The sequence below is a fragment of the Microcaecilia unicolor genome, chromosome 9 (assembly GCF_901765095.1).
Source record: "Microcaecilia unicolor chromosome 9, aMicUni1.1, whole genome shotgun sequence".
NCBI classification, from domain to species: domain Eukaryota; kingdom Metazoa; phylum Chordata; class Amphibia; order Gymnophiona; family Siphonopidae; genus Microcaecilia; species Microcaecilia unicolor.
In genome coordinates this window covers 24,802,441-24,818,691 of record NC_044039.1, presented here as the reverse complement: position 1 = coordinate 24,818,691, position 16,251 = coordinate 24,802,441, and the positions used below count along the sequence as shown (strand labels likewise).

The window sequence follows — 16,251 nt, the reverse complement described above, 5'->3', positions numbered from 1 at the left end:
TGTAGGGAAGGACGAGTGTGGAGAGATACTGGGGAGCAGCAGAGTGAGTACATTTGTAGGTTAGTAGAAGAAGTTTGAACAGGATGCACTTTTATTCTTGGTGATACAAGATGACCTCACCCTGTGAGTGACTTTCCTGCTTGTCCATAAAGAATATCTATGTACCCAAATTTATTTTATAAAAATTATGTGTGTTCCCCATAGAGCCACTTCATTTCAAATAATATATAAAGTTAAACTTGGCAAAAAAAAATGTAAAAAGGTTCAAGCAAATATGTTATCATAAATTACAATGTAACTGTACTCACCTGGATGGAGTTGCTATATTGAAGCATAATAATCATATCCATGATCATATCTGAGGCTAGATAAAATGGCAGACAGATGGTTCTGTTGAGTAGATGTAGGGTAGTAGGAAGGTCTGTATGTTTAGAAATCAACTGTGCTTCCAAAGTTATGTTCCAAAGTTCTCGGCAAACGTTCTGAAGCAACGTCCAATGGCTGCCACGATGAGCAAGCACCTACAGAGAATTTTTAGAACACAGCTTTGATTCAAAAACGTACAAAATAAAGTACAAACCAAGGGGCCCTTTTACTAAGCTGCGGTAAGCACTATGGCGTGCTTACTGCAGGTTAAATACCACTACCGCGGGACACGCTCAGGAGTCCCACCACAGTTTTTTGGTTGGGGCACTCTTCCCGCGCGCTAAAAATTATTTTTTAGCACTGGGGGGCATGTTTGGGGGCAGAGAGTGCGCGTGGTCTGCGCTATCAGTTAGCCCAGCTATATTGCCGTACGCCAACCAATTAGAACACGATTAGCACGGGAACCCTGTTTAATCTTCTGCCCTCCCCAACCCAATAGAATGTTCCACACGCCCATACAGTTAGGGAGAGAAGAAGTGAAGGCCACGCAGAGACGAGAAAATATTCCCTTTATTACTTACCAAGCAAGAAAACAGGCTATGATGATTTTCTCATGAGAGAGTTACAACAAAGCTGCACAGGAGTGCTATCTCTGAGTACTTCTCCAATTTTGTCTTGTCATCTATCACAGTTTACACTCTTCTACCATTATACAGCTCTAAGTTCGTTAGCATTAGTTTCGACCACACTGTAGGTAATTATTCGTTTCGACCACACTGATCATGATTATTAGACAGGGCTAAAGCAACATCATCCTGATCAGCATGTTCCATTTCGCCAGCAACCATTGATCTACGTTCCAGGCCTGATAACAGAAAAAGCCCCTAAACTACATTCTTTAGTAAACACCTTGCGTTTCGCTGCTTCTTCAGGGTCTCAGGCTGCAAATGGAACACCCGCCAAGCTCTCCACGGCAGCGTACTACGCTGGCCACCGTCGGCTCAGGGCAGCAAGTGGAGGACCGCATAGCAGACAGCAGCATCCAGCGAACACTATTCAATTAAGATAAGTGAAGTAGTGTAGATTGGATAGCGCGTTAAGCTCCAGTAGTGCTCTACGCACAGATGACAGACTGTTTCTGTTAATTTATTTCAAAAAATCAGGATGTGTATTGAACACAGTTTCATGACCGCAGATAATGCAAGTTGTTTAGATCTGTGGTATCGGGGTTTTTCTTGGCTATGATGAAGAGAGGACTATTGGGTCCATTTTAGCTCCGTGAGATTAAGCATTGATCTCGGAGCTCTTTGAGGCTTTTTCCCTGAATACAGAGCCATTTTGTATCGTGTGGAATTTTTGTCTGTTTTGAAGAAAGTAACACATGGCCTTTAATTGAGGAAACGGGAAATAGGGCTATTTTACAGCCGTGCTAAAAGTGTCCTGAGCGTGCAAGAAAAGTCCTGCGCTGGGGCTACCGCAGTCCACTTTTAGCGCTGCTTAGTAAAAGTGCCCCCAAGAGAAACTCTGTCTCATAATATGCATTTTCCTAATATTTATGAAACTGCATTACCACTGCTCTTCTAAGGTGAAGGTACGTCTTGTTGAAATAATCGAAAAGATTATTTAAAGGGTTTTCTTTTTCCTCTTCAGCTGAGGGGGAACGAGTGTAGCCCGTTTCATTTGTCCTTTGAGTCCGAGGAGTATCCATGTCACTTTTTCTTGTGCTTCGTTCAGAAAAGGCATCAGAACCTTAAACAGACAATCAGATCATTATTTCAGCATGACTCACATCCGTTAAACAGACTGATTAAGCGTTCCTGTATTTATTTATTTATTTACTAGTAAAAAAGCCCCGTTTCTGATGCAAATGAAACGGGGGCTAGCAATGTTTTCTTCTGTGTGCATGTGGGAGTGTGTGTGTCCCTGCCCTCTGGCCTCTCTCCCCTCCCCCCTCCCCCCTCTGAGTCCTTCACTGTTACAGAGCCAGCGATTTGATTTCGTGCTCTGCTGTTTTCCTTCACTGACTGTGTTACAGAGAGGGCGGGGCAGACACTCATAGGGAAACCGGATATCTCGCCCCCTTCACACTTCCGGCTGGAGGCTTCATAGAACGTTGGTGTTGCTTTTTATATAGAGAGATTGTGAACATTTAGATCCCACATAATCCCACCAAGGCAGGCTCTATGTGGCTTTCAATGCTAAGGAAAAATGCAACATAACAAGTCAAGTGCAAATCGGGGTAGAAAGTAGATGAGGGGTAGAGAGGGAATCAACAGGGGGGAGAGGAAAGCGGGGATGCAGAAGATCAAGCTGTAGAGGAGTAAGATCGATCACACAGGTAGGTCTTTAAGGATTTCTTGAACAGGCTGTGATTGGATGTCTCTTTTAACTTTGATGGTAGAGCGTTCCAGAAACGGGGACAATAAGAGGAGGCAAAGAGCAACTTGTATCTTAAGTTCCTGCAGTTAGGAAAGTGGAGATTGCGCAGAGCTATCATTAAAGAAATCTTCTGTGGAGCAGAATTCAGATAGTTTGTTGCATTTCTATAGCACCTTTCCCAGCTCATAAGACAAGTGCATAAAAAGATAACATGAAAAATACATGAGTTTCAAAACACAATATATTTATTTATTTAATTTATTTATTAGGATTTATTTACCACCTTTTTGAAAGAATTCACTCAAGGCGGTGTACAGTAAGAATAAATCAGACATTCTGAGCAATAGGCAACTACAACGGTAAAGATATTCAAATAGCAATACAAAGCATGGCACAGTATGCTACGTCAAAAAATCCTAAATATCACTCTTTTATTCACTCAATAGTTGGACGTAGGACTTTGACCTAAACTAAATTATTATATGTAAATGTAAAATAGCCTCAACAGCCCAGGGAACCTCACATTAGGACTTCACTGAAGTGGCCAACATCATAGGCTCCTACAGCCTTCCGAAAAAACTCACAGAAGTAAAAAAAAACTCCCAAACAATGCACACTTACGGGAGAAAAAGATTCTCTGAACAAAAAACGGAAAGCGGAGTATCTTACAATATCAAACAATGATCAAAGTCTCCACACCCTTCTACAGTGAATATTGATGGATCTGAAAAACTACAGTATCCATTACTGAACTTTCTTGAAAAATAATGAGACAGCAAGGGACCCCACTGTTTCGCAACCTTCATCAGGAGAAATTCCGAAAACAAAAAATGTTTTTTCTTTCTCTTTAATCCATTGTGAACAATGCCTCAAAAATGGCGGACGTTCATATAGCACGCCAACTTTTTTTTTTACTTCTGTGAGTTTTTTCGGAAGGCGGTAGGAGCCTATGATGTTGGCCACTTCAGTGGAGTCCTAATGTGAGGTTCCCTGGGCTGTTGAGGCTATTTTACATTTACATATAATAATTTAGTTTAGGTCAAAGTCCTACGTCCAACTATTGAGTGAATAAAAGAGTGATATTTAGGATTTTTTGATATATTTACACTCTTTTGCAGTTGTAATAGTGTTTGATAGTATGCTACTTACAATGTCAACACAATACGTAGAACATTTTAATTGACAGCATAGGGTATAAGCAAAGATGGAACATACAGGGGTCCTTTTAACGCATGCTGAAAAATGGCTTGCAGTAGTTTAGGCGTGGGTTTTGGGCACATGCCAATCCATTTCTCAGCGCACCTGTAAAAACTGCCTTTTTTTACCAAAAATGGACATGCGGCAAAATGAAAATTGCTGCGCGTCCATTTTGGGTAGCATATAGTAACATAGTAAATGACGGCAGATAAAGACCTGTACGGTCCATCCAGTCTGCCCAACAAGATAAACTCATTTACATGGTTTGTGATACTTTATATGTATACCCGAGTTTGATTTGTCCTTGCCTTTCTCAGGGCACAGACTGTAGCAGTTTACCCAGCACTGTTCTTGTACTAAGTTCTGAAGCTAATGTCGAAGCCCCTTAAAATTTACACTCCAGCCCATCCCTATCTATTCAGTCACAATCAGGGCATAGACCATAGAAGTCTTTCCAGTTCCCATTTTGTTTCCCAATTACCGGCGTCGCCACCCAATCTCCACTAAGATTCCGCGGACACATTCCTTCTAAACAGGATTCCTTTGTGTTTATCCCACGCATGTTTGAATTCCATTACCATTTTCATCTCCACCACTTCCCACGGGAGGGCATTCTATAAATCCACCACCCTCTCCATGAAAAAATACTTCCTGACATTAGTCCTGAGTCTGCCCCCCTTCAACCTCAATTCATGTTCTCTAGTTCTACCGCCTTCCCGTCTCCGGAAAAGGATCGTTTGCGGATTAACACCTTTCAAATATTTGAACATCTGTATCATGTCACCCCTCTCCTTTCCTCTAAGGTATACATGTTCAGGTCGACCTTACCGCCAGCTGTTGACCTAGCGATAAAGACTCACGCAGTAACTGGGTGGTAATGACCTACGAGCGCTAAATGCCTCGTGGCTCTTGCGGTAATTTCATTTATGGTGCGCATCCGCGGACACGCACCAAAAATGAAATTACTGCAAGAGCCATGCGGTAGCCATGCGGTAACTCCATTTTGGCATGCGTTGGGCGTACGTAGATGCTTACGCGGCTTAGTAAAAAGGCCCCCTAAGATAGGTAAGAGAGTAAGAGGAGTTAGAAAATAAGGGACTAATTTAAAGAAAGTTGCACATGAGGTCAGAGAGATGGTTAAATATTATCTCGGCTAGAGTAGGAGTGGATAAACACCATTAACTTAAAAAAAGGGGAGGTTGAAATTCCTGCCTGCTTAATCGCTTGGGGCTGGAATGTAATTGTCAAAGGACATGGTGTAAACAGTTGAGCCTAAACTTAGGTGCACCTATGCCGACTTAGGCTAGTTTCTATAACAGCATCTTGGCTCACAGATGCCATTACAGAATTGGTGCCCAGCACTCAGCACTGGCGCACTTAAACGGAGGCACCAATTAATAGTATTGCCTCCTATATCATTATTACATTGACACTGTGGGGGGGGAGGGGGGTTACAAAGCGGCAGTCAGCCCAACGCAGGCTTCCCTTACACTAATCTTGGGCTACCACTGCCCGTATTTGTTTTTGGGTTTTTTTTTAAATCATTTTTATTGAGTTTTCAAGAAACTTTAAACCAATATAACATACAACAACAAAACCAAATGCATTACATATAGATAAGTGTGACACTTTAAGTATAAATATAAAAATCTAATATCTAGGAGATGCTGATGTTTTGATGTAATGATCAAAAGGAGCCCAATGCTTCTTAAAAGTAGGCAACTGATGAAATGTAAAAGCTGCAGATTCTTCATAGTTTCTAATAGTACAAAGACGACTCCACCATTCACAAAAGTTCAAATGCAAATTATTTTTCCAATGAAATACTATTAGATGAGTGGCTAGAACCATCATTATATCAAAAAGTTTTTGATATAGATCCTCAATAAGTTTAGGGGTTGAAGAATAAAGTATTATCACATCATATGTCAAACCAACAAGCGAGGAGAAGGGAATTATTGGACATATTCTTTTCCATATTAATTTCCAGTAGGTGGACACATGGGAACACTCAAAGAGTAGATGCTTCAGGTGACCAACAGGAGCAGAACAAGACCACCATTTTGGAGACGTTGATCTGGTTAGTTTAGACACTTTGAAAGGAGTCCAATAAGCTCAGTCTGCCCGTATTTGTTAGCGTGGCACTAACCCAGCGATAATCAGGCAGCACCGCGTGCTACTCGGTTGCCGTCTGGTTAGCATGGAAGCCCTTACCGCTACCTCAATGGGTGGTGGTAAGTGCCTCCCCCCACACATACACACGTGGCCACCTGGTAAGAGCAATCTTAGCGCATGGCCATGGCTATTTTCAGCATTTTTTACCCGCTGCGGTAAAAAGGGTCACTAGCGAAGGGCCCTTTTTACCGTAGCTTGGTAAAAGGACACTCCCCTCAGCATTTACACATGTATACTATTTACTTGTGCAAATGCCATGAAGAGGTAGCCTAGTGGTTAGGGCACCAGGCTGACAATCAGCAAAGCCAGGTTCAAAACCCACTGTTGCTCCTTTTTTCACGGAGAGAGTGGTGGATGCTTGGAATGCTCTCTCGCGGGAGGTGGGGGAGAGGAAAACGGTAACGGGATTCAAACATGCGTGGGATAAATATAAAGGAATCCTGTTCCCAGGGAATTGATCCTCAGAAGCTTAGCTGAGATTAGGTGGCAGAGCCGGTGGTGGGAGGCGGGGCTGGTGGTTGGGAGACGAGGATATTGCAGGGCAGACTTATATGGTCTGTCCCAGAGCCGGTGGGGAGGCAGGGATAGTGCTGGGCAGACTTATATGGCCTGTGCCCTGAAAATGACAGATACAAATCAAGGTAAGGTATACACAAAAAGTAGCACATATGAGTTTATCTTGTTGGGCAGACTGGATGGACCGTGCAGGTCTTTTTCTGCCGTCATCTACTATGTATATTAAGTAGTATGTATTAGTAGTCATTACCACCTGTACGTTTAATTCTTTTCTTTGGCTCAATTTTCAATGGTGATTCAACACGACTTGGCTCCACAGCATTTTCATCCCAAGTTTTTGTTTCCTTTTCCATGATTACAGTGCCAGAGTGGTATAATGAGAACACTTCAGGGTCCAAAACTCCAAATCTGTGCAACCAAGCAAAATATAGATTTTTAATATACGTCACAGTTGAGGGCTTCAATTCTCAAAGCATATCTTTCTAAAATGAAATTATTGACCTAAGATTTTGATTACTCTACATTTAATTTTAAATATCTTGTAAGCTATAATGATTTGCTGTCAAAAAGAAACTTTCCATATTGATCATAAGGTGCCAATGCACCACGCTCAGACCACAACCATTTTGAGATTCGCTCACCTGTAGGTCTGTAGATCATAAAACAAAGTTACTCATGAAAACATTCCTCAGGGATTACTTTAAGACAGAAGAAATGTTGTGGTGGGTATTATTTTATTTTTATTTTATTTTGTTACATTTGTACCCCGGGTATAGCTACGACACTTAGCTGTAATAACCCCTCCCGGAGTAACAAGCAAAATGTCTGGCTCAAGCTCTGAAACGGTAGCAATACAGGCAAAATGTCCAGATAGATAGTTCAGATGGTACTTAAAAACATTAGGATTCTTCTTTTTGTTGTGGTTTTAATTTCTGTGGTGATGTTAGCGGTTTTAACGTCTTTGAAAGTTCTTTCTGCCTGGTTACTGCCACCATCAAACAAGCTGGAACGCCTGCAGGCATCACACTTGAGTATTAATCATAAATCCGGCAAAATCAGATATGTTACAGTAATATGCTAAAGGCTGAACTTTGAAAAGAAAAATTGTGATAATAAGGGGGGAAACTTAAAGGCTTCATAACCGACAATAGGGGCCTCTTTTACCACGCTGTGGTAAACATAGTAAACATAGTAGATGACGGCAGAAAAAGACCTGCACGGTCCATCCAGTCTGCCCAAGAAGATAAATTCATATGTGCTACTTTTTTTTATTTGTACTGTCCTCTTCAGTGGGGCCTGCGTCAACATTGGTGCGTGGGTTTGGGCTCGCTGAGGCCCCCTTTCACCACAAAAAAAAAGGAAATGGCCATGTGGTAGGTGAACCCCGCTCGCTGAGTGGCCATTTTCCGTGAAAGCTCTTACTGCCACCTATTTAGAAGGCGGTAAGGGCTCCCAAGCTAACCGGGCAAAATGCAGGGCTGCCCGATAAGCCGCTGGTGCTAAAAAATAAAAGTATTTTTTCAGCACTGAAAATGGCATGCGTTGGGGGCAGGCACTACCGCTGGGCTGCTGCGGTGTCCCGGCAGTAGTGCTGAATTGGTGCGCGGCAAAGCAGCAGTACGGGTACTGCCACTTTGTAAAAGGGGCCCTAAATGCATTATGATTCAATGGCAACCAAAGTTTGGGTTTGGATTGCGTGGTCTGTTACTGTTCATTTAGGAAGCTTGAGCTGTGAGCCAACATGTATTTGCTACTAAAATTACAGTGTATGTCAGTTTTATGGTACTGGCTCACTTGAAAGGACATTGAAATGGCATTTTAGAATGGACAACCAACTCAGAATATGGACATCCATTTCTCATATTATTAGAACAGGATACAGTCCATAGCTCCTGAAGATGTCATAAAGCCCGTTATCCCTTGTCAGTTTCACATTCTGTCGTTGCCAGAAAATGTGGTAAAGGCGGTTAGCTTAGTACAGTTTTAAAAAGGGTTGGACGGCTTCCTAAAGGAAAAGCCCATAGAAAATTGGACTTGGGGAAAATCCACTATTTCTGGGATAACAATGCACGACCCATCAAACTTCTGGAAATCATTAAAAACCAACTTGTACAAAAAGGCACACCCTAATGATCCAACTTAAAATGCCTGAACTCTACTACACAACGAAATTAATACTCAAACTGGTCATAACTTAACTCTTCCTACTTGATTCCCTAATGTGTTTGTCACTTATGAACTTTTACCATAATATTATTCTGTTATACCGGAATTGGTGATCGCCATCACCCTACTATATCAGCAGCCTAGCGGAGATTGGGTGGCAGAGCCGGTGGTGGGAGGCGGGGTTAGTGGTTGGAAGGTGGGGCTAGTGCTGGGCAGACTTCTACAGTCTGTGCCCTGAAAATGGCAGATACAAGTCAAGGTAAGGTATACACATAAAGTAGCACATATGAGTTTATCTTGTTGGGCAGACTGGATGGACCGTACAGGTCTTTCTCTTCCGTCATCTACTACGTTACTATCCTGCTTATTTTCAAACGAGAAGGCCGGCCATCTTCCGACACAAATCAGAAGATGGCCGGCCATCTCCTAAACCCGGCCAAATCAGTATAATCGAAAGCCGATTTTGGCCGGCGCCAACTTCTTTCTGTCGCGCAGCCGGTGAAAGTTCAAGGGGGCGTGTCAGCAGTGTACTGAAGGCGGGACGGGGGCATGGTTAAGAGCAATAATGGAAAAAAGGCCAGCTCTGACGAGCACTTGACCGGCATCACTTGGTCCATTTATTTTTAGGACCGAGCGTCCAAAAAGTGCCTCAAGGACCACCGGAGGGCATCGAGGATCACCTCCCCTTACTCTCCAGTGGTCACCAACCCCCTCCCACCCAAAAAAAAAACATAAAAAACATTTTTTGCCAGCCTCTATGCCAGCCTGAAATGTCATACCCAGCTCCATGACAGCAGTATGCAGGTCCCTGGAGCAGTTTTTAGTGGGTGCAGTGCACTTCAGGTAGATGGACCCAGGCCCATCCCCCCCCTACCTGTTACACTTGTGGTGGTAAATGGGAGCCCTCCAAACCCCCCCACCGAAAACCCACGGTACCCACATGTAAGTGCCCCCCTTTACCCATAAGGGCTATGGTAATAGTAATGTAATGGTGTAACTGTAATGTAATAGTAACTGTAATGGTGTACAGTTGTGGGGAGTGGGTTTTGGGGAGGATTTGGGGGGCTCAGCACAGGGAGGTATGCACCTGGGAGCAATTTTTGAAGTCCACTGCAGTGCCCCTGGTTGGTGTCCTGGCATGTAAGGGGGACCACTGCACTACAAATGCTGGCTCCTCCCACGACCAAATGCCTTGGATTTGGCCGGGTTTGAGATGGCCAGCATCAGTTTCCATTATCGGCGAAAACCAATGCCGGTCATCTCAAACCCGGCCATCTCTGTCATTTGGCTGGCCCCAACCGTATTATCGAAACAAAAGATGGCTGGCCATCTTGTTTCGATAATACGGTTCGTGAGACCTCTTTACGGCACCGGCCTTAGAGATGGCCGCCCATATAGATGGCCGGTGCCATTCGATTATGCCCCTCCACGTAAGTCACATTGAGCCTGCAAATAGGTGGGAAAACGTGGGATACAAATGCAACAAATAAATAAATAAATAAATAAGCAGCATAAAATGTATTGAACTTTTTTGGGATCTTGCCAGGTATATGTGACCGGGATTGACCACTGTTGGAAACAGGATGCTGGGCTTGATGGGCCTTTGGTCTGTCCCAGTGTGGCAACACTTATGTACTTATGTACTTGGGATTCTAAATGGAATGTTGCTACACTTTGAAATTCTGCATGGAACCTTGTTATTATTTAGAATTCTAGAATCTTGCTACTCTTTGGGGTTCTATATGGAACGTTGCTACTATTTGGGTTTCTGCCAGGTATATGCGACCGGGATTGACCACTGTTGGAAACAGGATGCTGGGCTTGATGGGCCTTTGGTCTGTCCCAGTGTGGCAATATTTATGTACTTATAAGAAGGAAGGGGACAGCAGTCAGTGGGAGATTAAGGAGGTGATTTGTCATAATCCCTCCAGTGGACAGCTGCTCATTCAGAGCATCTTACTTTAACCTGGAAGTGCCAAGTACCAGGTCTAACTAACAACGCCCATCTTTTTACACATAGATGTCTCTGCTCCTTCTGAAACTGGACATCCATATTTTGACCCCTCCCTAGACCCACCCAGACCATGCCACTTGCCATAAGGGCATACTGTAGTTTTAGACGTTTATATCCTGGCTTTATAAAATCGGGATTTGAATGTCCGTGCAATATGGATGGCTAAATGCCGGTTTTCAGATGTCCAAGACACAAATAGAACTTCTAAAATAAGAGTCTTGGTGAATACGGGAAAGTAGGCTGACAAAGGTTATGTTGTCATGTTATAACTAAAACTTTGTGATGGCTGGTAAAATTATGCAAATCATATCTTTAAGGAGAAAATTATAGATAGAGTTTATGAGTCTAGCGACTCAATTTCTTCCCATACATTTGGAATGATGTTCTGTCATATGATAAATTTACTACTACTACTACTACTACTATTTAGCATTTCTATAGCGCTACAAGGCATACGCAGCGCTGCACAAACATAGAAGAAAGACAGTCCCTGCTCAAAGAGCTTACAATCTAATACACAAAAAATAAAGCAAGCAAATCAATTAATGTGTAGAGGAAAGAGGAGAGGAGGGTAGGTGGAGGCGAGTGGTTACAAGTGGTTATGAGTCAAAAGCAATGTTAAAGAGGTGGGCTTTCAGTCTAGATTTAAAGGTGGCCAAGGATGGGGCAAGACGTAGGGGCTCAGGAAGTTTATTCCAGGCGTAGGGTGCAGCGAGACAGAAGGCGCGAAGTCTGGAGTTGGCAGTAGTGGAGAAGGGAACAGATAACAAGGATTTATCCATGGAGCGGAGTGCACGGGAAGGAGTGTAGGGAAGGACGAGTGTGGAGAGATACTGGGGAGCAGCAGAGTGAGTACATTTATAGGTTAGTAGAAGAAGTTTGAACAGGTTGCGAAAATGGATAGGGAGCCAGTGAAGCGACTTGAGGAGAGGGGTAGTATGAGTAAAGCGACCCTGGCGGAAGATGAGATGGGCAGCAGAGTTTTGAACTGACTGGAGAGGGGAGAGGTGACTAAGTGGGAGGCCAGCAAGAAGCAGATTGCAGTAGTCTAAACGAGAGGTGACAAGGGTGTGGATGAGGGTTTTGGTAGAGTGCTCGGAAAGAAAGGGGCGGATTTTACGGATGTTGTAAAGAAAGAAACGACAGGTCTTGGCGATCTGCTGGATATGAGCAGAGAAGGAGAGCATAAATGATAAATTTGTAGCAAAAACACTTTAAATCTAATATGTTAACATCTAAGAACCTGGAAAAGACTGTAAAAGAGGACATCATTGACTAGTCCAACATAGTAAACAAAGCATAGGTTTGACTTTTCAAAAATATCCACTTGCCTTTTGTCCCTGGGTTTTTTTTTTTGTATCTGTATATTTATTGAGATTGTAGAGAACTAATACAGCAATAGCCAACCAAATAACAATTTGAGCTTCTTGTAGCTACCATTGAGTGAGCCTGGCAAAATGAAGGTGTTACAGGAGGGCCATGTCAATTTTTCTACCTGGGGTCCATTCAGTCCTAGCTACACCACTATTCCTTGGTCTCTTGTCTTGTTTGATTGAGTACATACTGTGAAGAAGGGGATAAGAGAACAGAGAGAGGGGGGGGGGGTACTGGCAGAGGAGAAGAGAAGGCCCAGAGGAGGAGACAACCCAGATTCTTAGCTCGGGGAGTTCCACATGTCAGGAGAAAGCATAGATCATTTTCCCCAGAGGGCTGGAGGCAGGGTAAAAACTACAATTCCCAGCAGCCCTTGAGGAAGTCTTACAACAGAATCAAAGACTTCCTATCCCAGCAGCCCCCAGTGGAGCCAAAGGGAAAGGCAGGTAGAGGTGAAACCCAAGACACGGAGGGGAGGCCAGGAATGGAGGGGGAGCCTCTAAGCAGAGCTAATCAGGGGGAGGGGGTCAGCTGCGGAATGGGTGGGGCGAGGAGCCCATGGAATGGAAGGGGAAAGAAAAGGAGGAAGAAATGAGGCAAGAGGAGCCGATGGAGATTGCAGCTCTGGCAAGATCCACAAGTAAAAGGTTCAGACAGCGGGTAACCACTTGGTGTGGGGTCTTGGTAAACAAGGGAAGGCAGTGGCTATCGTGGAGGAGCCAGGGGGCGACGGGGTCAAGTGGGAGGAAGCCAGGAGATAGAACTGGCCAGAGGAGGGAGGGGACCCCTGAAAGCTCTCTGTCTCTGAACTGCTGATGGGATTTCTAAACTGCTTGTTTGAACTGCCTGTTTGGGACGTGCTTGTTTTCTTTGAACTGCTTGTTTTTCTTTCTGGAACGTTTTTTGCTTTTGGGATTACTTATTTTGAATTGCATCATTGGGACTGCTGAGATTCATGTCCTGTTGGTTTATGAACTGCATTTTTGAAGCTGTGGAGATTCCTGAACTGCTTTGCTTTTAGAATTGCATTATTAAAAACTACTTTATCTAAACTGTTTATTTTTGGGATTGCATTCTGGAAACCACTGGGATAATTTCCCTGGCGGATATCTCGGGAGCTGTGCTGGAATAGTACTGCTGACGTACCTCCGGTTGGAGGGTACACCTGGAGGATTACAGGGAGTTGTACTTAAGTGGAATATCATATAGAAAACCTGGGCCGGAGGCCAGAGTTTTCCGGAGAGGAACGGAGGGATCCTTCACAATACACATCCTTTATTGTTCTAATCTACTTACAGTGTATATGATACTCAAAACAAAATAGCTAAGGGCAAACAAGAATAAAGATATCAACAAGGCAGGTAAAATATATCATCATCATCGTCATTATTGTGGGCCGTCCGTAAGAAGAAGGCCACAGGCACAAACCAACGGGAGTTGCCCAATGGGAGCTCGTTCGGGAATGACTGGGAGTCGTTTTAACTCGTAGTACTTCAACCTAAGATACGTACAGGTACACTGTGCATTTCTTTGTCCCTGGAATGCATACGATCCAACTCGTTTTAGTTTACTGGGTGGGGAGGACTGAGTTTAGTGTACTTCTATTCCTCTGTGAAGGATTGGGGTTGGAGACAGTTTTCCTGTAGAACTTTTGGTATTGTATAGGTGCCTATCAGAATATAAAAGTCTGACTATTCATAGGAACAGGACAGTGTTTTATATCTACTACTGAAAGGAACCTCTCACAGGTGGTGTTCAGAAATGTCTTTATTTAAAAATCTTCTAAAACATGAGGGAGTCCCAACACGACTCGTGTTTCAGCCTTACCGGCCTGCATCAGGGGTCCAGGAATTCGCCTTTCAATATGTATTCCTAGATTGGTACTCAAATGACAAAAATCTCCATCTCCTGTTCTCAATCTAGTCCTTCTTGGGCTGACAGCACTTCGGGGGAGGAGCGGGGAAACACCCTGCCATGGCTGTCGGCCCAAGGAGGATTAGATTGAGAACAGGAGACGGAGATTTTGGAGATGTTCTCATATTTTAGAAGAATTTTTTTAAATAAAGACATTTCTGAACACCACCTGCGAGAGGTTCCTTTCCTTTGCTCTACTGTACCTGTTTGGCATTCTTACTTCAGTGGAGCAATTTGCCTTCTGTTTGTGACTGTTATATCTACCACTGATCATTGTATGCACTTTTGGCTTTTCTTGTAAACTGCTTTGGGTTCATATTTTTATGAAGGATGTGGGTATAGAATGTAAATATTACAGTTTGAAATATAACATTTCAACCAACGGGGGGCGTGTCAAGATGGCGCCGTGAGCGGTTGTGTTTGGAGCGGGCTCCTGCCTTCCCATTGCTGAATAGCATTCTCCTGCAATTATGCCACACACAAAACGAAAGGGGATGATCCGAGGAGTTCCCCCACCTTCCGGGACGTCCACACCGGTAAGGGTGGGCTTGGAGCGGTTCTTCCCCGCTGTTTCCTGAGAAAGCGGAGCGGAGTCCTTAGCGGGTGGATCTGGTGAAGCGGCTCCCCCGCTGGACGCAGAAATATCTCTTTCCCCGCTGAGCTCTACGGCACCTCCTTGCCCTGCAGTCATCGCGAGTCGAACGGGGTTTCCTTCGGAACCCGGAAAGGGTGATTCTGAAGAGCCCAGAGGGGAGCTCGACTCAGCGGGGATATCTGAAGCTGCAGGAGAGACGGAGGTGAACCTGGGAAAGATCTGGCTGAAATTGCTAAAAACAGAAAAAACCCTGAGACAATCTTCAGAAGAAGTAAAGATTTTGAATTTACATGTACAGGAAGTGAAGAACTCTATGGATTTGGTGAAACAAGAATTTTCCACCAAGATTGAGGCCTTGCAGACAGAGACTAAACAAATAGAAGAATTTAAAGTGGCTGTGATTAAAGACAATACTGAGATAAGAAGGAAGATAGAACAAATGGAGAACTTTAATAGGAGATTAAATCTCCGCATACTGAATTTTCCTAGATTGTTGGGTATCTCCCCAAATGATATGTTTTGTAGATTTTTGAAAGAAACTTTGAATTTTCCCCAAGAAATTTTTCCTCCATTGAATAAAATTTACTATATATCAAGCACAATGAAAAAGTAGAGGGAGAAAACTCAGTAGACCTACAAAATGTCACAGCCATCTTGGAACAATCTATTGAAGATGTGACTGAAAGAGGGACGTTGATAGTTTCGTTTGCTTTCCAGCAGCGGCCAAAAAATTTGGCTTTACCCTGATGTGACTAAAATCACACAAGAAAAGAGAAAAACGTTTCTGTCTATGAGGTCAAAAGTTTTGGAATTAGGGGGTTCTTTTCTCCTTGCATACCCCTGTAAATGCGTCATCAGGTTAAATCAGATAAAATACATATACTATATGCCTGATCAGCTTAACACTTTTCTAGACACAAAACAACGTTAGAGAGAAGTTATAAGGGAATAACGGTGCCGTAATTTCTTATTTAATTTTGTTTGAACTGTGTATATACTTCACTATTTCCTAACCCCTCCCCCCCCCTCTTCTTATTGAGGTCTAAGGAAGCCAAATTGAATTAAATATGTGGGAGAAGAATGTTTTTCTGTTTTAAGAACTGACTTTATACTTAATGGCTGTATTTCACTTATCAGTATTATATATCTGTATAAGTATATATAAAATAATAAAAATTATAAATCAGAAATATAACATTTCAGTGATAATTTAAATTTCAGATATGTACCTTCTCATCTTTTCGGCACTTTCCTCAAATTGCTGAGCCAACTGCTGTTTAAACAAACTGAAATATGTGATTGCCAAAAGTACATTCATCTGTGACCTCCATGGCATTTCATCTGTGAATGCTCTACAAAATGTTTTACGCCTCACACGACGGGCAGCATGTGGCGTTAATAGTACCACTAGAGTCCCAAAAGCCCTTCTTTCTCGATCGCTTTGTAGATTCCTAAAAATAAGAATTGATAGAACAGGAATTCAGGAAAAGTGAAGGGTTGACTCAGAATTAGAAGAATAATGCTGTGCAGAGGATCACATACATATGTCTCAGGG

At 43.2% G+C, this 16,251-nt stretch overlaps 1 protein-coding gene across 1 annotated transcript in view; it reads right to left on the bottom strand.

Moving 5' to 3' along the window:
• LOC115477790 (cilia- and flagella-associated protein 54-like) overlaps nucleotides 1–16,251 on the bottom strand; it is a 223,810-nt gene that overhangs the window by 142,186 nt on the left and 65,373 nt on the right. The window contains exons 14-16 of the mRNA XM_030214872.1: nucleotides 6,884–7,041; nucleotides 1,937–2,115; nucleotides 309–521 (exon numbers count right to left, since the gene is read on the bottom strand). Of these exons, the coding sequence (XP_030070732.1) occupies nucleotides 309–521; nucleotides 1,937–2,115; nucleotides 6,884–7,041 (550 nt within the window). The remainder of the gene's footprint in view (nucleotides 1–308; nucleotides 522–1,936; nucleotides 2,116–6,883; nucleotides 7,042–16,251) is intronic.